The 20,335-nt window shown below is 35.2% G+C and overlaps 5 protein-coding genes across 18 annotated transcripts; 4 read left to right on the forward strand and 1 right to left on the reverse strand.

The window, feature by feature from the left end:
* Nucleotides 1–206: 206 nt before the first annotated feature.
* Nucleotides 207–2,419, forward strand: LOC111414268 (Another Drosophila Unc-51-like kinase). Its single transcript, XM_023045567.2, has 5 exons — nucleotides 207–360; nucleotides 413–527; nucleotides 582–730; nucleotides 784–1,228; nucleotides 1,279–2,419. Exons 2-5 carry the CDS (start codon nucleotides 420–422, stop codon nucleotides 1,915–1,917), a joined length of 1,341 nt encoding a protein of 446 aa, XP_022901335.1. The 5' UTR covers nucleotides 207–360; nucleotides 413–419; the 3' UTR covers nucleotides 1,918–2,419.
* Nucleotides 2,420–3,188: 769 nt separating this feature from the next.
* Nucleotides 3,189–7,702, forward strand: LOC111414251 (cyclin E). Of its 2 annotated transcripts, XM_071198546.1 has the most exons (7): nucleotides 3,207–3,308; nucleotides 3,497–3,608; nucleotides 3,844–4,036; nucleotides 5,537–6,061; nucleotides 6,120–6,396; nucleotides 6,479–6,702; nucleotides 6,894–7,702. In XM_071198546.1, the coding sequence occupies exons 3-7, from the start codon at nucleotides 3,845–3,847 to the stop codon at nucleotides 7,209–7,211; spliced, it is 1,536 nt and encodes a 511-aa protein (XP_071054647.1). In that variant the 5' UTR covers nucleotides 3,207–3,308; nucleotides 3,497–3,608; nucleotide 3,844; the 3' UTR covers nucleotides 7,212–7,702. The 2 variants fall into 2 exon arrangements, with proteins under 2 accessions (XP_022901310.2, XP_071054647.1); XM_023045542.2 differs by lacking the exon at nucleotides 3,497–3,608 and having other exon boundaries at nucleotides 3,189–3,308.
* A 40-nt stretch (nucleotides 7,703–7,742) lies between these two features.
* LOC111414199 (BLOC-1-related complex subunit 8 homolog) lies at nucleotides 7,743–8,480 on the forward strand. The gene is made up of 3 exons (XM_023045452.2): nucleotides 7,743–7,890; nucleotides 7,943–8,120; nucleotides 8,171–8,480. Exons 1-3 carry the CDS (start codon nucleotides 7,845–7,847, stop codon nucleotides 8,418–8,420), a joined length of 474 nt encoding a protein of 157 aa, XP_022901220.1. The 5' UTR covers nucleotides 7,743–7,844; the 3' UTR covers nucleotides 8,421–8,480.
* A 326-nt stretch (nucleotides 8,481–8,806) lies between these two features.
* Nucleotides 8,807–18,107, forward strand: LOC111414179 (amyloid-beta A4 precursor protein-binding family A member 2-like). 13 transcript variants are annotated; one of them, XM_071198702.1, is made up of 17 exons: nucleotides 8,808–8,917; nucleotides 10,286–10,518; nucleotides 10,580–10,672; nucleotides 10,838–11,465; nucleotides 11,520–11,816; nucleotides 11,876–11,948; nucleotides 12,006–12,101; nucleotides 12,151–12,456; nucleotides 12,528–12,708; nucleotides 12,805–12,958; nucleotides 13,123–13,326; nucleotides 13,811–13,847; nucleotides 14,014–14,153; nucleotides 14,845–14,947; nucleotides 15,168–15,328; nucleotides 15,708–16,616; nucleotides 16,766–18,107. In XM_071198702.1, the coding sequence occupies exons 2-17, from the start codon at nucleotides 10,325–10,327 to the stop codon at nucleotides 16,835–16,837; spliced, it is 3,648 nt and encodes a 1,215-aa protein (XP_071054803.1). In that variant the 5' UTR covers nucleotides 8,808–8,917; nucleotides 10,286–10,324; the 3' UTR covers nucleotides 16,838–18,107. The 13 variants fall into 13 exon arrangements, with proteins under 13 accessions (XP_071054795.1, XP_071054803.1, XP_071054794.1 ...); XM_071198694.1 differs by having other exon boundaries at nucleotides 8,807–8,917; nucleotides 10,192–10,518; nucleotides 11,876–12,101; XM_071198693.1 differs by having other exon boundaries at nucleotides 11,876–12,101.
* Nucleotides 18,108–18,397: 290 nt separating this feature from the next.
* On the reverse strand, nucleotides 18,398–20,147 carry LOC111414181 (protein phosphatase methylesterase 1). The gene is made up of 5 exons (XM_023045425.2): nucleotides 19,839–20,147; nucleotides 19,598–19,778; nucleotides 19,187–19,536; nucleotides 19,071–19,136; nucleotides 18,398–19,017 (listed from the first exon to the last, which is right to left on the reverse strand). The coding sequence occupies exons 1-5, from the start codon at nucleotides 19,880–19,882 to the stop codon at nucleotides 18,492–18,494; spliced, it is 1,167 nt and encodes a 388-aa protein (XP_022901193.1). The 5' UTR covers nucleotides 19,883–20,147; the 3' UTR covers nucleotides 18,398–18,491.
* Nucleotides 20,148–20,335: the final 188 nt, after the last annotated feature.

Below are 20,335 nucleotides of genomic sequence, written 5' to 3' on the forward strand. Positions count from 1 at the left end.
TTTCCAATTCCTACGAAAGGCAGAAATGACTGTTATATCTGTGGTAGTATTTTTAACGAAATTCACTGTATATTAAATGTTAATAATAGTAAAGTCATAAAGGTGTTAAATAACATTTAGATATAAAAGATTATAATTTAAAAATAATAAAAAAGAAATGAAGAGAAGTTTCAAAGTTCATTAAGTAAGTCTAGATGGCGCAAGAAGTAACATTTAAAAGTTGTTTCGAAACGTTCCAAACCTAACCTCAAAATATCTTGAAACATTACTCGACTATTTTGTCGACCGCGAAAACTTAATGTTCCGAGTCTCTTGGTTAACCTTAAATGTGGATACAATTTAATTGAAGCTAAGGAAGATGTAAGCACTTCATACACAATTAATGAACGATTTAAACTTTTTATTTCTATAGTTGTTCAATGTTAATTATGGAAACACCCCATGTAGATGGTTATGAGCTTGGGCCGAAAGTTGGAGGCGGCAGTTTTTCGACCGTTTATCGAGCATTCCCAAAAGGCGAACAAAAGGTATTGAATATTTTCTTGTTAAAAGTCAACACAGTTTCTCACTTTGTTTTTTAGGCAAAGGATGGAAACGATGAAGTCGCAGTAAAATGTATTCATCGGGATAAAAGGGCTGGTATCGAGATAGCTGTTGCGGAAATAAAATTAATGAAAAGTTTAAATCATCCGAACATCGTTAGGTTTTATGATTTTGGTGGGGACTCAAAGTAAGAATTGGTATCTTTGACGCGAATTTTTTCTAATTTCCTTTTTCGTGCAGATATATTTATATTATAATGGAGTATTGTAACGAAGGTGATTTGTCGAAATTAATAAAACAACGCTACAAACTAGTTGAAACGTTAGTACAAATGTTGATGCAACATTTAGCTTTAGCGATGAAGTACCTGAGGCAACATAACCTTTGTCACATGGATTTAAAACCCCAAAATTTGCTTTTAACCCGTAACCCTGGCTTAGCCTTGAAAGTCGCTGATTTTGGATTATCGAGGATTCTCTGTGAGAGCAATTTAGAAAAGAGTCGTTTTGCAGGGTCAGTTCGTTACATGGCCCCCGAAAAATTATTAAATATGAAATATGATTCAAAAATCGATTTATGGTCAGTCGGGGTGATTATGTTTGAATGTTTAGTAGGTAGGACACCTTTTGGTAACTTAAAGAATAAGGAAATGTGCGAGTTTATGAGCGCACAACGACCAATGCCGGTAAGTTCACCCAAATAAACAAAATATTCTTTTTAATTGAAGCTTTTTAGATTCCAGCATCTGTTAATGTTAGTCCTGTTTGTGAAAATCTTTTATATAAATTATTATGTTATAATCCTCAAGAACGCATTGATTTTGAGGCGTTTTTCGAGCACGAATTTTTAAATATTAACTATTGTCCGTGCGAAGAAAACTTTTCGAAAGTTCGTCAGTTAATGATGAAGTCTTTTGAATTTGAATCGGAGGGGAAACACAAAGAGGCATTATACGTATGCCAAAAAGCAATATGCTACATGGAATGTTTCGTAAATTTCGAACCAAATAAAGTTCGTAAACAACTCCTTTTAATAAAATTAAACGATTATAAAGAATATGAAGAAAAACTTCGCAATGCTGTTGCGAATAAGACAACTATGATGATCGGAGCTAATAATCATTTTAACTCCTTACAAATGACTTTTAGAGGGACACCTCAAGTTACAACCGCTGTCGAAATCGGAATGGCAGCTGAAATGTATTACTTAGAAGGCAAAAAAGAGATTGCTTTAACGAAATTTTTATCCGCCCTTGATATATTAATGCCTTTGTTACATACGGAACCAAACGGACCACGTAAAGAAATTTTATCTAAGCAAATCACCAAATGGTTATCGTTCGCCGAAAATTTAAAAAATGGTGATAATTCTTAAATATTTTTTTAATAAATTTGCAAAGTTGCAAACCAACTCTAGTGAGATTTTTCAGTTTAAAGAAGACTTCCTGTTTTATTTTGTGATGATTAAGTTTCGTTTTTATGTTTAATACCGGTTGTATGTTTAGTTTAATGAACACTGTTATTTATGTTTATTTATATATGAAGATAAAGGAAACTTATATAGTTTTATTTTGTGATGAATCAAACTTTTAGTTTGATTTGCATTTTTTCTAGTATAGTTAACAAAGTAAAAGAAGATTTATTTATGTTTGTTTCAGTTCTGTTTTAAGTAGTTTACTTGTAAACTTTGTTTTATAAAACAGAAACTTTTAGTTTGATTTGCATTTTTTCTAGTATAGTTAACAAAGAAAAAGAAGATTTATTTATGATTATTTCAGTTCTGTTTTAAGTTGTTTACTTGTAATCTTTGTTTTATAAATCAGAAACTTTGATTTAGATTTATTTTGTGATGATTTAATAAAGGTTATTTTTTAAAAGATGGTTTTTATTTTAAATGTTTGAGAATGACCCGCTGTTGCTTTTGTTACCTTATAATTTGCCAACTGTAAGGTAATAAAAATAGTTTTAAGTTTAGCCGTCTTGAGTGACGCACGGCTAAACTTGAATGTTTCTAGATCTAGAGTTAGAACATTAAGTGTTGTTCGTGATATTAGGGCCGGCCGACGTCCTGGAGGTCGGCCCAGTTTATTTCTTATATCACGAACAATACTTGGCATACTTTGGGAGAACAAATCCTAAATTTAAGACAACTCATAGAAAAATGCCTAGAATTCAATATCCCAATGGCCTTCTGTTTCTTGAATTACCAAAAGGAGATGAAAACCTAATTCTAGAACAATATTTCTTAGCTTTTTAAAGACGCTAATAACTTCTTGTTGGTAGAGGGGTTCTAATTAGTCTTGGGTTGGAGACCTCATTTCCTGTTATTCTCCCTACTTTAAGTTGCAATTTTTACGGTTAATGAAAAAAATCGGTATTCCGAGCGTGATACAGAAAAACTTTAAAAATAAAATTTGTAGCAAATTTTGCCCTGAATACATTGCTGTCTAACACTTTTGCTCCCAGATGCATCAATTTGAAGCAAAACTGAACAAATCTTTGGCTTTTATAGTATGGATAATACTATTGATATTATTTTAAATTTCCCGCAAACTGCCAGCTGGTTATGTTTACAATCAACGATTTCGACGAATCAGAGAGCAGATAAGAAGCGGGGTTTTAATAAAGCGCAAGCGCATTAACGACGTAGATGTAGTGTGGAAATGTTGAAGTAGTAATGTGTTAAATGTCCTCAAGATTTTAACTAATTCTGGTGGTATTTTTTATTAAAAGTTTTGTAAACTCACTTTGAAATTACGAATCGAGGTACGTAAATGTGAATTAAGAAATTTTTGGAAAGACATTTCTTGATTAAGCCTTGCTAAAAAAATTTCGCGGAATCATTGCGACCCCCTGCGTTAATACTTTAATTCGCGTATATATTATTAAGTTTTGCTTGTTTAACAATCGTTTACGGTAAATTTAAAATGTAATACATTAAAAAATGTTTCTAGAAATATAAGAATCTTAGAAATTGAGGAAATTAGTGATTGTAAGTTGGCGGGTAAAATTCTAACCTCTTCGTCGTGAACAATCGTGGGTTTTGGTGGTTTCAGCCCATTTAAAGTAAGTTTTAAGTAATATTTTTTCGAAATAACGTAGAAAACTATTGGGGACGGCTATTTCGATTCGAATTTACCTTAAAAATCGGGAATTACATCGACTTTAACGTGTGATTTTTGGCGGGCAAATTTCGACACGTATACCCACATTTTAACCCCTATTATTCATTAACTTTCCGTTATTTCCGGGTTTATCTTAAACACATAATCAATTAAAACAGCCTTACCTTCGTTTTCAGAATGGCTGATACGCATATCGAAAATAAATTGGAAGAATTCATGGAAGGAATTAACTGTATTAAAGATATATCAGTTGGATTGGACGTCCAGTTTAATAAACCAAAATCTAATATAGTTGATGTTAATCTTGAGAATGTTTTGTCTGATACAAAAAGTCCCTCAGCTATTACAGATATTATAAGCGATGAGACGGTAAGTTTATGCAGTGTGTTTGATTTTAGCTGTCACAATAGATATGTCAATTATTGTTGGAGAGTTAACAAAATGTTATAGAACGAGAGTTGCTTCATATTTAAAAATGTGTTAGATACAGTGAATACATTCAAATTTTGAAATGGAACATGCCCAATTTTCTAACGGAGTATAAAACTATGAAAAAATCTAGTTACAACGATATATCACATTATTAGTAATATACACCGAGTAAAATTTAGAATCAGGGTTCGATTGATTTAAATCAAAAACAAAACTGAAAATGCAATATCAGTTATATATTAAATATTAGTTATTAATTTACAACATTCACAGAAAAAGTATGCTAAATTTTAATTTTTTAAACAGTGGCAAAATACTGGTTTTATGGTGATAATTGATAATTACAAAAAAAGATGCTAAATACTATTTACCTAAACTAAATTAATTTCTCAGTTTCTTGGTCTGAGGTCCTCTCCATCAGAGATCCTGAACTTGCGCTTCTCATGGTGTTCTTTCAACCTTTGAACTAGTCCTTGTATATTTTTTCCGCAATTTTTGCAAATTGCTCTGCTACCGGTCTTTCGTTTTCCCACTTTTTCTAAGTAATAATTCCAAATTTTGTCTTTTTTTCTTCCGCTCATTTTATTTTATTCACTTCACTTCTACAGTTTGTTAACACAAACTAAAGATCTTAAATACGACACAACACTTTTTATATGGGAAGAACAAAAAAAAACCGAACGTTCGATTTTATTAAGGGCCTCGTCGCGACACGTATTTCGTTTCGACTACCATATTAAAAAAAAATTTATCTTGTAACACGTACAAACGTGTTCTTAAACGAGAAAACTAGCAATAAAACACTAATAATCGCCCGTTTTATGTTACATAACATAATTGATCTAAAAATTTTAAAAAATCATGATTTATTCGAACCCTGCTTAGAATACCGGAAGAAATTTTGAATACCGGTTTTCAGTGTTTAATCAGTGTGAATCCCGGGATAACAGTATTGATACCGGTATTGAATTTTTTTGCTGAAACTATAAAAGAGAAATAAAAACCAAGCAAATTTTATTTATTGCACTATAAAACTTGAAACGGACAAAAGTAACGAATGCATTTAGCAATTCCAAAGCAATTGAATTTTCTTGTTCAAACAGCGTATCTACCATAAACTTTAGTGAAGCCTTAGCAGTTAAAAGATATGAATCTCGCGTAGCGCATTCATTTCAAATTCATTTCATTTTCTGAAAATTTTATATCGCATCCTACATCAGTTAACGGGTTTTGAATGTAATGTCGTAAGTCATAAAATTTCTCACATAATCAACAAACCTCCTAAACAATCCTTCACTAGAGTAAGTCCAGTTATCGAATGTTATGCTGAATCATACACTTTCCTTCTACAATATTTTGTCATATCTCCAACTGACAACAAAAATCAATAACTGTATACAAAAATGATCTTAAAATGATATTGGAATTTGTATTTAGAGTGATAATTCCGGTGTAATTGAAAATGAGAAAACCCCTCATTCCATAAAACGCATGGTCAACGCAAAAAGAACAAAACAACAAGACGATATTCAAACGGGAAAATGTCAAGAAAGACTAACCCCTCTTCCCGTATTGAAATTTGCTGATTCAAACGCCGTTTGGCTTAATATGATTTACAAAGAGGAAGCAACGTTGAAAATGCGCAGCCCAAAAATATTTTCCGACCGTTCGGCTTACTTACCTCGAATGCGGGCGATTTTGCTTGATTGGCTCATGGAGGTTTGTGAGGTCTATCATTTAAGAAGGACTACGTATCACTTAACAGTTGATTACATCGATCGTTATTTAACTATTCGATCTTCAGTACCAAAAACCCAATTACAACTACTCGGTGTTTCTTGTCTTTACATCGCTGCTAAACTGGAAGAAATTTATCCACCTAAATTATCTGAATTTTCTTATGTTTGCGATGGGGCTTGCACTGAAAGTGAAATTTTAGCTTGTGAACTTTTATTATTAAACGTAAGTTAGAAACATTTTATTTAATACATAATTTTATTTCATTGAAATATATTTTAAGACTCTCACATGGGACGTAAACCCAATGACACCTACTTCCTGGTTAAGTTTATATATGCAGATTTTACAAAACCTCGATAATAACAAAAAATTACTTGATAACGATGGAATAGATGATTTCCAATTTCCCCAATATTCAGCTTATCAGTTTGTTATGGCTTCCCAATTAATCGATTTATTTTCAATGGATCCAGGATATTTAAGATATAGTTATAGTGTTATCGCAGCTGGAGCTTTTTATTATATTTATGGAAAAGAAGCAACTATTAAAGTATCAGGTACAAAGTTTTTTTTTTCACCGGCGCATCCACCAATATTTTTTTAATATCCATAAATACATAAATATTTTTTTTTCTTTAGGTTTAAGTTGGCCGCAATTTGAGGATTGCGTTGAATACATGGCAGTTTTCCACAAAGTCTTGAAGAACTCCAACGATCCACGATTAAAAACCACATTTCCTATCCAAGATTTAGAAGATAATAGCAACACCGCTAGCTTAAGGTTTTTAAAAAAACGTGTTCCTGGATTAGTATCTGATGAATTACATTGTTTACAAACTCACGTCGTCGACTTAGATTATTTTGTAAGTTCACCACCAAAATATTTATTTTAACCTTATAAAATAATAATTAAATATAAGTAAACCTAGAAACATTCCGGTTTAGCCATGGGTCTCTTAAGTCGGCTAAACTCGTATGGGGAACGTTTTTTCACTTTTTCAAAAAATTGTGTTACTTTGAAGTAGTAATAATGAAATAAAATGATTTTTTCCAGGAAAAATCAACAATACAAAGAGTAGAAGATCTTGGGTTTAGAATTGAAAAGGTTTACATGAAGAAAGTAAAGAAGAATGGTACAAAAGATGAAAAGGATAATACTGAGAAGGATGAAGAAGAACAGGTAGAAGAAACGACAGTGGTGGTTTATGAAATAGAAAAAATAAATGGATGTGTGGATAAAGACGAGGGAGAGGATGAAGAAACGGACGATGAGAACGTATTAAACCTATTGAAAGTAACGAAAAAAGCTGGTGCAAGTTTCGACGCGATTTTGGGTTCATTACATAACGATTGCTATAATTCAGAGAGGTAATTCAAAGATTTTAGGTATTGTAAGGTTTTATTATTAACAAGAATAGACTTTTTCTTTATTGTTTAATTATTTTGTTTAAATAATTCAGCGTGGTGTTATTAGGTTAAATAATGTTGATCTCATGTGATAAAAAAATAACTTGGAGCTTTAGAACTTACCAAGATACTTCTTTACTCAGATAACATAGGAAATTTTTTATTTTGGCTGACATGTAAAATATTTCTTGATATTTATCACTCAATAGTTTTTTTTAGACTACTTAACTGCCGTGTACTGTGATGATGTAGGTGTGTTTAATGATAAAAGAACTATTTCATCTCCTTTCTTATTTAAATAAATAGTATAAAACGTTGGTTATAGTACAAAAGCGTGATAAGCGGTAAAGTTATTATGTATTATTAAAAAACGTAAAAAATATAAATAAAACAGGATGTATAAATATTTAGTTATTTTTTTAGTACTTTTTAATAAATTAACTTTTAATAAAATAACTGGATTGTTATTTCGCATTCAAACCTTCCCGCCATTCCTGAATCAAATTTCTTGAAATTCACACAGATGGCGCATTTTTTATTTACAATCATTTGACAGGTAGTTAAAGATGTGAAAAGTTGAATTAAAATTACAAAGAAAATGGCATACAGCCGGGATAATAAATTAGAAGTGAAAGTGAAAAAAGGTAAAGCATTTCTGGAAAACTTGTATTTTTCTAACCTCACTGTTTGTCTCAGCCACTGAACGCATATCAGAAAATATGCATATTGTGGCCAACGAGCCCTCTTTGGCATTCTATCGGCTACAAGAGCATGTAAGGAAAGCTATAAATCCTATGGTGGATCGCCGAATGGAAGTTACCAAACTATATCATGAGTTACAAGGAAGGTGTTATGATATGGAATACGCAATTGGGTAACTTTTTACAATTTCTTTTTATTAATAATTCTCAATTTATTTTTTAGAGCAATAAAAGCAATGGATAAAGCTGAAAATAGCTTCAAGTTTATCCAGGATAATTTAATACATTCCATATTTTTAAAGCAACAATTGAAATATGAAGAATCCAGAAGGAAGAAACCTGATAGCGGTTCTGTTTATAAACGATTGTCAGCTCATATTACTATAGATTTACCTGAACTTCCTGAATTTTCAGATGTTGTTCGAGAAACAGCTAATAGGGTTGAATCTATAATGAAAGCATCACATTCATAATTTATATGTGCATACATTTATTATCTGTGATTCATTCTAATAATAAATACTATTAATAAATACTAAATAATTATGTTTTAACCCTTGAGTAGCGTTAGAATTAGAAACATTCTGGTTTAGCCGTGCGTCGTCGCACGGGTTAAAATTGATGGTTTATGAGTGTCAATTTAAGTACTTCACCCGGTATTAGTATATTTAATAAAATAAAAAATGTACAATATTAAATATTAATTGATAAAATTATTAAATAATTAATCATTTTAAGTCATAATTCAAAAGATAACATAAAAATTGAGTTTTTTTGTTGCTGTGTTTCCCAACTTAAATATTTATTTGTTTGTGATAAGTTCTGTCAAACGTTTTAGTTTTATTTACGTTCTCATATTGGCAGCAGTTGGGAGCTGTCAAAACGTGTTTAGTGTGTTTACTTTCGTACGTTAGTGAATGACTGGTTAAATCTAAAACGATAGTGCACTATTTATATATTTCCACGAAAGGTAAATGAAACATTTCGCTTCACAAAAATCAAAACATACTTTCGATTAACAAATTTAATCAAAAAAACGGCGAAAACCTCATCGCGAAACGTCATTATAAAACTTAATTTTTATTAAAGCTAATTGATTTATGAATGAATTTTTTAATTATTTATTGTTATGTTTTTGTCGTGTATTAAATCGATTCTCGTCCGAGATCGCATAGTGATCGCATTTTGAGTCACAGGTTTGCGCTCAATAATTCCGGACATCGACTGATTGTCCCGGATTTGCGCATGCGTGCAAGACATTTAAAACGCTTAAATGCCAAGTTAGCACGAAGTTTATATTGGAAACGATTTTAGAAATAAATAGCTCCGTGAAGTATATTCTTGTGTAAAGCCCACGCGTTCGACGAAGTAGACCTTTTATCGAGGGGACCGCGCCTATCACAAAGCTCGCCCCCCTCGCACGGGGTACAATAATATTGATTTTGACGTGCCGCATCAATTAGAAGTAGGACCCTTTCAAAAGCTTCTCTTAAAGTAAACGTATAAACTTATTTAGTTTATTAGAAAAAGGCGACGAGAAAAAAGGTGAAGTTTTATTAATGATCTAATTTTTGGTGTCATCCGTTTCAAAGTGAGTCATCTCAGTGTGGAAGAACTGTAGCGAATATGGATAAAACCGATCGGTAATCTATCTATTCGTTTTATTTTAGCGAAAAAAATATTGTAAGTTTATTGGTAAATTATTATTTTTTCGATCACGCACTCTTCCACACCTTCACCTTATTCATTATTTTCTATATACTGAACTTAATAGAAATTTAGTAATGTTTAGCAATTTCGCTTAAAAATTGAGGGATAACAAGAAAATAATCGAATTTGCTAAAAAAAGAACCAATCCAATCGACAAAACTTCTTATAATAATAAGTATTAATAGTAATATAATGTTATATATATATATATATATATATATATATATATATATACAGTGTCTTTGATTTTAGTTGTCATAAATAATAAATATCTCGAAATGACGTTGAGAATCGTTCTCATACCCAAAGATGTGATCTATGGGGACGTTTTTTAACTTTATTATCACTTAACTAAGAGGCATGGATTTTTTTTTAATTTTTGCCAGAACAGGTATGGGTTCGTATCTCGACCAGTACCTGTTTGATGTTGAGTTTCAGGACACTTGTATATATATTACATATATAGGTGTGCTATATATATTATATTATTAGTTAATATGTATACTTTGACCAGTATTAAATATTATTTTTTAGTATCGCGAGAAGAATAGGAAATTATAAAATGAACGGTTCCTGTTAATGATAGGTTCATCATTTCACGCCACTTCTGCACCTTTTCCGTTTCTAGGTGTATCGGTAATTTTTCGATGGGACGTTTTAGACAGAAATGACCAGCCTGGCCCTGGCGTTGGATAATGTAGACGTAAGTGACAGCACGGAGCAGATAAGTAAATTATTTCCGAAGTGCAGACCGAGAAGTGACATTAACTTGAACCCGATACTGGGCTCCGCTCGTGAACATGATCTCGTTCCCGACAACGCTACCATCGGTGTAATGAGTATCGATAGAGATAACGATAGGTACGCGGCCCGGCCTGTAGTGTACGCTCAAATAGACTCACACCGATCGTTCTTGCGCTAGATGGATTTCCGAACCCACAATCAACGATAGAGACAACAGGCATTCCACGGACGACGATGAAATGGGGGGTAGCTATAAACTGCGCGACTCTAGGTACGCGTTTTCTTTCTGATACTCATTTTTATTGTTTTTTCGTTTCTTTTCCGTTTTTTGCACACTTGGAAATAATTTATTTACGCTTCCTTTTCGTTATGCACTACCGAAGATGCCGTTATTTCACTACATTATTTTTTCTTCTTCATTTTTCGCCACTTGTAGAATTATCGAAATAGCCGGCGGTCGCGAGATATACTCTCAAAGTCGCAGCAAGGCCGTTCGCAAATCACGAAACCCGAACGATGGTGGTGATCCAGAAAAGAAGAAGCCCCAGAAGTCACCGCAAGGCGTCTGGCAATTGCGCGGCCGTTGCACGGACCCGAACAAACTGAAGGGTGCTCGCGAACTCACCGAGACGGTCTTCTCATCGGAGGTCCGTTCGGTCACGTACCAGCAGCAGGAGAATGAGGCGACCGTCGTCGTGAGTCCCAAAATGGCTAGCCCGCCCAGCGAGGTGGTGGTTTTCGACGACATCGGAGGCGAAGCGTGGCGCGACGAAGCCAAACGTGAAGACACCAACACTGCCCCCGTTATGTACAATCAAGAGGAAGCCGAAAGGGTCACCAAGGTAATCGGCAGCTTACCTATCGCCGTTTACGAGGGCTCTCCGCGTCGGTACGGCCCACGACAGGTCGAAACTTGCTCCCATCCTCAGCTGCCTAGTGCCCAAAGCTTGTTGGCTTCTCCCAGCGTTTACCCCCCGAGGCCAGGCTTTCCTCAACGCGTCGTTTGCTCTCCTAACGATGTTGAACCTCCACAGCAAAATGACACTACTACCACTACCTACAACGTGAGTACTTTATTTATCGGTTTTTATGCATTTTAATCATATATCATTTTATAGCGTAATAGCCCGACATCTCCACGTGGCACTACAACTTCATCTACTTTCGACTATCTTTACGAATTCTCGGAAACTAGAAAGGTTCTCGAAGAATTTTTCAAGTGTCCGCCGCCCGATGAAGAGAATAGGTTGGAGACTGAGTTTCAAGACTTGGAGTACGAGTTACGCAGGCAAGGTTCCGAGTCTGGAAATTCATATGTCGGGCAAAGATTAGCTAAAGGTCGACCTGACCAATCGGATTTTTGCTTACGTATTGAATCACCAAGGAAACATACAAATCCAACTCTCGTTTTACAGGTAAAAATTGTTTCAATTTATTCGTTAAGTATTATATGTATGCTAATATTTTTCCTTAGGATCATGATATAACAGAACATGAAAATAACTTCTTGGATTTAAGTATCGGAACGGGCTCAAGCGGAGATTTAGGTGAAACAGAAGTAGGTTTACAAGTTGGTCATAGTCGGAACTTTACTTTGTCTCCAGAAACTACCGATTGCGATTCGAATTGCGGCGACCTAGATAGCGAAGTCTCCCTAATGCTTATGGAAAATGAGTTGGGCCCGTCATCTGGTCTTTTAGGTTTGTCACTTTCTCTTTTTCAGCTATCCATTACCTTCGTCACTTTCAGGATCCAGTGGTGATATAGCTATTCCAAGCGATTCTTTGCGACTATACTCTAGCATGCCTGTTTTGGAGGACGGCTTATCTTCGGGTCACGCCAGCGACACTGACAACAACAATCCAACGGTCATGCTTATGAAACGGCAAATTACCGAAATTGAACGCGAAATCAATCAGACTATTGGGCGAAAGAAATTACAAGAAAACGGGGTTTCTCCGAATAAAGAGAGATCTTCGGTGTCACCAATTGATATTAATGGTTGCTTAAATAACTTCGAAGATCAACATTCTCACACGCAAAGCGAATCTTTAGGTACATTAGGGTCTTAACCCACTATCTACATGAGCATATTATATTAAAGGGTACGTTTATTTTGTTGTTAGAAAAAACACCACCTCCTCCAGCTCCAGCTCCACATCGTAGTTCAAATGAGAAACCAAACGACGTCGAGGCGGCTATTAAAGATATACGACTGACGTTACAAAGAACGAAAACGCTTCCGTTGAAATGTCATCCCGAGGAAGACAGCGAGGAGAACGCCACGAGCCCCGTGTGGGTGCCCAGGTAGCGACGTTTAAGGGCACGTAGGCAACTATGAGCCTTCCTCCTACGTACCCTTAAACAATTTCTCATTATAAAACGTCAACTTTATTGGTTTAGACAAAGAGGGTTATCCGCGACGAGCGGCGATTCCGACCGAAAGGTTCAAAGTGGCGAAGAAGGCGGCGATGAAGAAGAAGCCGATACCGATTTAGAAACGGATCGTTTGCTTGGACAACAGCGTACGGATGATCAAGGTTTCTATGACGACAAGGTAAGTTGAGCTTATTGAAATGTAACTTTTTTTTTTGAGAGAAATTATTTAGTAGTATTGAGATTTTTGTTTTTTGTTTATATATTGAATTAGATGCGGAAAGAGAAGCATGTTAAATCGCTGGTGGTCTAATCGTCTGTTGTATTTTTCTGTTTGTGTGATAGGGTTGGAGAAAACCTAAAAGCCGGACAATAATGCCTCCGCTCAGTTTATCAACCCCTAAAATTCACGCGCTAGAGGAGGGGACCGTACCGTTGGTCCCCTCCGATGCACGTGCCTCCCATCCGCCATCCCCTACAGTAACGTCCGATAAAAGCCAGTCGCCCCAAAGCCAAAAGGGATCCGTGTCGTCCGTAAAGCTAAAAAAGGTGTGAATTGTAGACCTAAACAATCGTAGACGGTCGACTGCTGTCTCCGTTTTAGAACTATTTAGAGTTATTTAGATGCCTGTCAGTGTAATAGGTAAAAACTTATTCGCTTCGCTCTCCGTTAGAAGAAGATTCTTTATCGCTCGGTATAGAATTATCTTCTTGTTGAAAGTAGCCACCTTACTACATAATAATGATGTTTAACGTTATAAAAACTGTTATTACAAGTTCAAGATAACAATTGATTTTATATTGTTATTTCAATTTGAAAAACGTCACACATCATTTTTTTTGAAATTTAATTAATTCAACTAAAAGTAAATAACTTATTGTTCTTTGTGTGGCTTCTTTCGTGTTGGGACTGCAAAAAAAAATATATATATATATGTGATGATATGCAAGAATGTTCGCGCGCACACCAAACAAAAAATAGCGTCCAATCAAAAAAAAAAGTAGGTAACAAACATATAATTTTTTCTTGCAGGAAAAAGAGAACAAGAAGAAGGGCCGGAACAAGGAAGGTAACGATACTTACACAAAACCCATTAAAATTTAGCTCTTTTACTAACCGAATGTACTTTTTTTTAACAATTTTTCTCTTTAACTTTTTTTGCCTGGGTCTATATCGGGTGAGTGGGTGCGTCCTAATTTGTTTCTTTCTATATTAATGACATTATTTGTTTTTAGATATCTTGGATCGTTCAGTTCTAATAGAAGGTGTGCTATTTCGAGCTCGGTACCTTGGTTCAACGCAGTTGGTATGCGAAGGACAACCAACGAAGACCACGCGAATGATGCAAGCGGAAGAAGCTGTGTCGAGGATCAAGGTAGGAATGGCATGGCGCTATCACTACACATTCTGTTGAGCACCAACACACCCTGCTACTACTCACAATATAAACACTTGTCATGACAAATTTATACAATTTTGTTTTTATTTTCTTTCATAATTGTGGTGGGCGGGGCAAAAGTTTCTCAAATTTGAAACTCTAGTGTAGCTCGATTTTTAGCATTTTAGAAAATTTTTTAGTATCGAGTACTTTTGTCCTCCAGATTCGCATTTTAAATTTTTATTTAAGTGTTGCTGGTGGCATGTTAGTGACGAGAGCCGAAGGTCTATGATCTTTTGTAATGGCGGTAATCCATGATCGGTAATTGTTCAAAAGGCCCTCCTCCCACTCTTTTTTTCTCTCTTTGTTCACTGGCGTGGACCTAACGTGCCGTAACCGTACAGTGGTTGGTTGCCTGCTCCATGTTTGTGGTACCCTTCGATCTGTCACCAATCTGTAGCGCACCTTATTTTTCGCTTTGGATGTTTTGTACTTACCCCCAGACGTTCCCCCCTACTCTTCTGTCTACTCTTACTATGTGTCAGATCTTGTACATAACACGGGATTAGATTACGGCGCTTCCGGTACTACCGATAGAGCTAGGGAAAACCGGCCTAGATGTTACTTTTTAGCGTTAGATGTGGCGTAGGCAGGGGATAGAAGGGATAAGATGCGGGTAAACTTGCAGGAGGCACCAACCAACCGTACGACCAGTCCCGAGAACACGTGTTTCGTCGACCACGTCGACGACTCCGAATGCGTTAAAGAGATTGCGCAACCTACTACACATGGTGAGCTGCATTTTTCATATTTTTTCTCCCACTTAACCATTCTAATACAAACCTCTTACAAAAATCGGATCTAATTATTGAACTAATATTTCAACTTTATCGCATATAATCGGTACTAAAATGATTCATTCTTGTATGGGCATCGTGTTAGAATGGTAATTTAATTCGGGTTTATATTCGAAAAAGAAGAAAAACAAGGGTCTGTGTGTCTTGTTGAAAGGCGGGGACCGTGCGTGTCACGTGCCAGCGGGCTATGGGGCTACCGGCACCGTCTTTCGCCTGCAATTTCTCGGATCCGTCGAGGTCGACGAAGAGGGGGGTCGTAAGCGCCGCAAACGGCTAAAGAAAAACATGGTTGAGGTGGCCGTTACTAAGATCAAGGTCTGAGTGCTCGATCATTAAAACAACAATTTCGCCCTATTGTCAAAATTTGCCTTGTTCCCAGTGCAACTCTTTAGCAAAATTTCCGTATCGGAATGATTTCTTTTTGTTTTAGAATTTGCAGCTTTTATTTATCACTATCACCACTGGCTTGCTAATGATTGCTCTGCGAACAATGTTGAATAGTACCTCTTTTCTGACCTAATTACACATTAAAACCTTGGCTTTTCTTTAACTATAACATTGACGATTTCCTTTTTCATAACATTTTTATCTTCCACGCTGCATTAATTTTTTTCATTCAAACTAGGCATTGGTAAGTTTACAAGTTTATAATTCAAGTAAATTTACAATAAAAGATTTATAAATTTTATGTTAGGCTCCTGATGGTGAGTCCCAACCGAGTACTGAAGTGGATTTGTTTATTTCAACGGAGAAAATTATGGTTTTAAATACGGACTTAAAAGAGATCATGATGGACCACGCGTTGCGGACGATATCCTACATAGCAGACATCGGAGATTTGGTCGTATTAATGGCGAGACGCCGATTTGTGCCCCACGAAATGGAGGACGCGCCAAAAATTAATCGAACACCAAAGATGATTTGTCACGTTTTTGAGAGCGAAGAAGCTCAATTTATAGCACAATCCATTGGACAGGCCTTTCAAGTAGCCTATATGGAATTTCTAAAAGCTAACGGGATTGAAGATCACAGTTTCGTTAAAGAAATGGATTATCAAGAAGTTCTTAATTCGCAGGAAATTTTTGGGGACGAACTTCAAATGTTCGCGAAGAAAGAAATGCAAAAGGAAGTAGTCGTTCCGAAAGCGAAAGGTGAAATTTTGGGGGTGGTTATTGTTGAATCCGGTTGGGGATCGATGCTTCCCACAGTTGTCATTGCCAATTTAGCACCGGCCGGGGCGGCAGCTCGGTGCGGCCAATTAAACATTGGTGACCAAATTATCGCCATAAACGGCGTCAGTTTGGTCGGGTTACCACTTTCCACTTGTCAGAATTATATTAAAAACTCGAAGAACCAAACTGTCGTTAAACTCACGGTTGTACCCTGCGCTCCCGTAGTTGAAGTTAAAATCAAACGACCTGATACAAAATACCAGTTAGGATTTAGCGTACAAAACGGAGTAATTTGTAGCTTACTTCGCGGTGGTATTGCGGAAAGGGGTGGTGTTCGAGTCGGACATCGGATTATTGAAATCAACAATCAGAGTGTCGTCGCTGTTCCTCATGAAAAAATTGTTAATCTTCTAGCTACATCTGTTGGGGAGGTAAGAATATAATAATTTTTTTTTATTTCGGTTTTTACTCTTTTTCTATCTAACACATCTCCAGCAGTAATCGAGATATCTGTTGTAACAACTAAAATCAAACACTGTTTATATAGTTTTTTTTATATTAATTTTATGATTGGTTTCAGATATTGATGAAGACAATGCCTACGTCGATGTTTCGATTGCTGACGGGACAAGAAAACCCGGTTTATATATAAGTGACAGTTTTGAAGTGCCTACCCGTAGTAGAAATACCGTACGCTCGATTGGTCATTAGACGAGCGTTCGCCCCTTATTTATGTTTTTCCGTTTCGTCCGTTCGCGCTTGGATCGCTAAGAGGGTTCCACGGTTTCCCGTTAAGGAAACCAACAATAAAAAAAATAAATGATTAAAATAAAAATAAATGATACATCAATAAAAAGACAATATAAATAATGATGAGGTGCGTGTGCCTCGAGTGTACTACTTCGAGAAATAACGTTGCCCTGAGCTTTCGTGATATATAATATTCGCTACATTGCATCTAATTACCGCTTCGTCTTTATTTTTTCGGAAGATTAAACGAAAGGATACGAACCAAAGAAGAGCGACTCTGTTTAGTTTCCTAATGCAGTGCTTGTTATTTCCTTAGAAAGGTGAGACAAATCCGGAAGCGAGCGTGCTGCGTTTGTAGAATTAACCACGTTTTTACGAAATGCTTTTATAATAATAATGTGTATCCATTGGATTCCTTCTAAATAATAACGCTTATTTTGCGAGTTGTGATTTTTAAGTAAAGCTTTTCGTTCACCGGTTTAGATGGAACGACACCGAGGAATTATATAAATGGCTCAAAATGAGTAAAGAAAGAAAAAATGATAATGAAATCAATGTAGCACTGTGTCTAGTCAGATTTAATATTTGTGTACGTGTTTAAGTTGAATAAAATAGGAGTGGGGTAATGAACCCCGGGACATTTCGACGACGAGGTCTATAGCCGTTCAAAAAAAAATTATAAATAAATTACGACATATATATTGTATATTTGCATCTACATAGTTACTGATGAAAAAAAAACAGATTTAACGTTAGATTTATATGTTTTTAACGTGACGACATATATTTTTGCTATATTGGTTTTGACCAAAATCTAAATACTCTACGTTTCGTCACCTTCCCTTTCCGTTTTTAAACTCTCCTCTGTTTGAAATTGACGACGTTTTTGCGATTAGGGTTTATTTTTGAACTCGATGTAGTTATTTGTGCCTGCCCGAACAACATTTCTATTATTCCCTTAACCATATCAACGATACGTCATCACACACTGTTTCCTATTTTCCTTTTACCCTTCTCTCTCGATCTCTATCGCTATCATTCGTTTCCCTCAACGACATTTGTGTTAACTTATTCTATCTATACGATAAAAATTTAAAAAAAAGAAACCTACATATATGTAAACAAATATGTACAAAAACAAATTAATGACACAATACAGTATCCCACAACAATATCTTTGTTTTTTTTTATTGACTTTTATTAATTAAAAAAAAAATCTAATTAATAATTAATTAAGAGCTATTAAACATCCTTGGAGATCAGATCGCTAATGCACGGAAGAACACCAGGAATAGACAACAATTGCACAGGCTATACACAGTCCAATAAATACACTACAAAGACAGCCTGGAGATAGGAAAGCAGTTGGGAGACTCAGAACATGTTAAAAGCTGGAAACTAGAAAAGAGCATCAGAAGACAAAGGTGAATGGAAGAGGAAAATTGTATTAATTAAAAACAAGTTAAACTCATATATTATAATTATGAAATAGAGACATTACAGAAAATACTTGAATTGTTTTAAATAAAAAAAAATTAGTTACAAATAATAGGAATTTAACAAGCTGGCAAACTAGGAACAAATCCTTCCTTAGCAACTGCCAGTTTTTGTTTAACCAAAAATCCCGCTACGATATCTGCAACATTGCCCGGCTGATCCTCATGTATGGCATGTCCGCTTTTTGCCAAAACCTGCAGTTGAAATTTGCCCTGCATTTGCCCGATCGTGAGGGTTGTATCCAACCCGTAAATATTCGCCAAAAGTAATACTTTGGGCATGGCGATGTTGAGGAATTTCTGCGACAAACCTTTGAACCAACCGCTCCAAAAACTTTCAGTTTTACTTAAATCAATGCGCCATGTGTAACTGTTGGCATCGGACGGTTTTACAAATTCTGTTGTAGAAACATCTTTTTCTACTTCTTGTGACGAACTTTCACCAGGTGAATCTTCTGATCGTGAATCTTCGTCTACTTCCGCGATACAATCCGCAGACCTTTGATGAACTAACTTATATTGGCGTGGTTCTGTTGAGCTTTCTTCCAAATCAATTTCTTGCGTTGCTAATAAACCTGTTTTTGAACTGATTTTTTTTATATATTAGAAATAGTAGGACTTTTTATTAATTCAACTCACTTTTTTATTTGTCCTGGCATCGAAATTCTTGCTGCTTCTAAATTATGAGTTTGACCACTTCTAAAACTAAAAATAATTTTGTGAATATTAATTTATGATTACAAATATTTATTTACCTCCACTGAATAGCTTGATCTATGGTTTTAAAACTATTAGGACGACCTCTTAGGATGCTTTGCATAGCCGATAATGATTCCATTGCGCTACCTTCAACAACATCTATAACGCAAAGTGCAACGGCCGTTTGAATTAAGTAAGCCGATTCAACAGCAATTGCTCCACCCATACTATGTCCAATTAAAACGACTGGGGGTATATTTTCAGTAAAGATTGTCTTAATGATTTCATCAACATCGGAAGCTAAAATTTCTAAGGAGAGATTCATATCATCTTCGGTATTTGTTAAACCATGCCCACGTAGATCAATAGCTAATACTTGACACTCAACTTTTCTTGTTATTTCCTCCTAATTATTAACACAAACAATTAAAAATAATCTTTAAAATGTAAATTTTTTGCTAACTTACGGTAAATAAAGCCCATGTTAAAGCCGAATACCCTCCACCATGGAGCATAGCCACTACGGGACCAGAATTACCTTTCAAATACACATTGAAAATGCTTTCACCTATCTTCACATCACGTTTACTATCAAAATACTTTTCCCATTTCGTTGGCGAAAAATCTTTAATAGCTCCAGAGGTGAATCTTAAAACAATTGGGATTATTTTCACTTTATTTTTTACCTCTCATAAAATTTAATTGTACCTTTTTGACCCTTTCGAAAGAAGGTTTTTTCGCAGTGAAGACATTGCTACTTCTTTTCAAAACCCCAAGCTTCGTGAATACATACGCGAATCAATGCAAAACTTAAAACGTAGGCGTTAAAAACATAACCTTCATTTCGCAGCCCCCTATACGCGAATTTATTGCATCATTTCGATTTTATTATAAAATCAAATATAAGTTATTTCATTAGAATTTGCGCTGTTCTTAACTAATCAAAGTATTTACCGGTGAAAACTTCTTGTTTTTAAAATATTAAACGATAAAAACAAAACGCCAATTAGTTACCAATTTTAATAACAGAGTGCGCTGATGTTCTGCTTCATAACAGAAAATGACATTTCAAGTGTTCAAAAATTATTGAAAATTGTTTATTTGACTTAAAATTGAAATATTAAATTATAGATTTTATTGTTCAATAGATCAGGCTTTGAATTTGATTGTGGGGAATCTGGTTCCACTCTTCTTCGGAAATCATC

The sequence above is a fragment of the Onthophagus taurus genome, chromosome 8 (genome assembly GCF_036711975.1).
Source record: "Onthophagus taurus isolate NC chromosome 8, IU_Otau_3.0, whole genome shotgun sequence".
Taxonomy (NCBI): Eukaryota; Metazoa; Arthropoda; class Insecta; order Coleoptera; family Scarabaeidae; genus Onthophagus; species Onthophagus taurus.

Excerpts from the sequence above, each read along its gene's own strand:
- LOC111414268 (XM_023045567.2), top strand. The coding sequence starts at position 420 with ATGTTAATTATGGAAACACCCCATGTAGATGGTTATGAGCTTGGGCCG. Across the intron at positions 528-581 it reads TCCCAAAAGGCGAACAAAAG|GCAAAGGATGGAAACGATGA; the intron begins GTATTGAATATT and ends TTTGTTTTTTAG. Across the intron at positions 1,229-1,278 it reads GCGCACAACGACCAATGCCG|ATTCCAGCATCTGTTAATGT; the intron begins GTAAGTTCACCC and ends GAAGCTTTTTAG.
- LOC111414251 (XM_023045542.2), top strand. The coding sequence starts at position 3,845 with ATGGCTGATACGCATATCGAAAATAAATTGGAAGAATTCATGGAAGGA. Across the intron at positions 6,397-6,478 it reads AGCAACTATTAAAGTATCAG|GTTTAAGTTGGCCGCAATTT; the intron begins GTACAAAGTTTT and ends TTTTTTCTTTAG. Across the intron at positions 6,703-6,893 it reads TCGTCGACTTAGATTATTTT|GAAAAATCAACAATACAAAG; the intron begins GTAAGTTCACCA and ends GATTTTTTCCAG.
- LOC111414199 (XM_023045452.2), top strand. The coding sequence starts at position 7,845 with ATGGCATACAGCCGGGATAATAAATTAGAAGTGAAAGTGAAAAAAG. Across the intron at positions 7,891-7,942 it reads AGAAGTGAAAGTGAAAAAAG|CCACTGAACGCATATCAGAA; the intron begins GTAAAGCATTTC and ends TGTTTGTCTCAG. Across the intron at positions 8,121-8,170 it reads GATATGGAATACGCAATTGG|AGCAATAAAAGCAATGGATA; the intron begins GTAACTTTTTAC and ends TTTATTTTTTAG.
- LOC111414179 (XM_071198694.1), top strand. The coding sequence starts at position 10,325 with ATGACCAGCCTGGCCCTGGCGTTGGATAATGTAGACGTAAGTGACAGC. Across the intron at positions 10,673-10,837 it reads TATAAACTGCGCGACTCTAG|AATTATCGAAATAGCCGGCG; the intron begins GTACGCGTTTTC and ends CGCCACTTGTAG. Across the intron at positions 12,457-12,527 it reads CACGCAAAGCGAATCTTTAG|AAAAAACACCACCTCCTCCA; the intron begins GTACATTAGGGT and ends TTTTGTTGTTAG.
- LOC111414181 (XM_023045425.2), bottom strand. The coding sequence starts at position 19,882 with ATGTCTTCACTGCGAAAAAACCTTCTTTCGAAAGGGTCAAAAAG. Across the intron at positions 19,779-19,838 it reads CTTTCGAAAGGGTCAAAAAG|ATTCACCTCTGGAGCTATTA; the intron begins GTACAATTAAAT and ends AATTGTTTTAAG. Across the intron at positions 19,137-19,186 it reads GATCAAGCTATTCAGTGGAG|TTTTAGAAGTGGTCAAACTC; the intron begins GTAAATAAATAT and ends AATTATTTTTAG.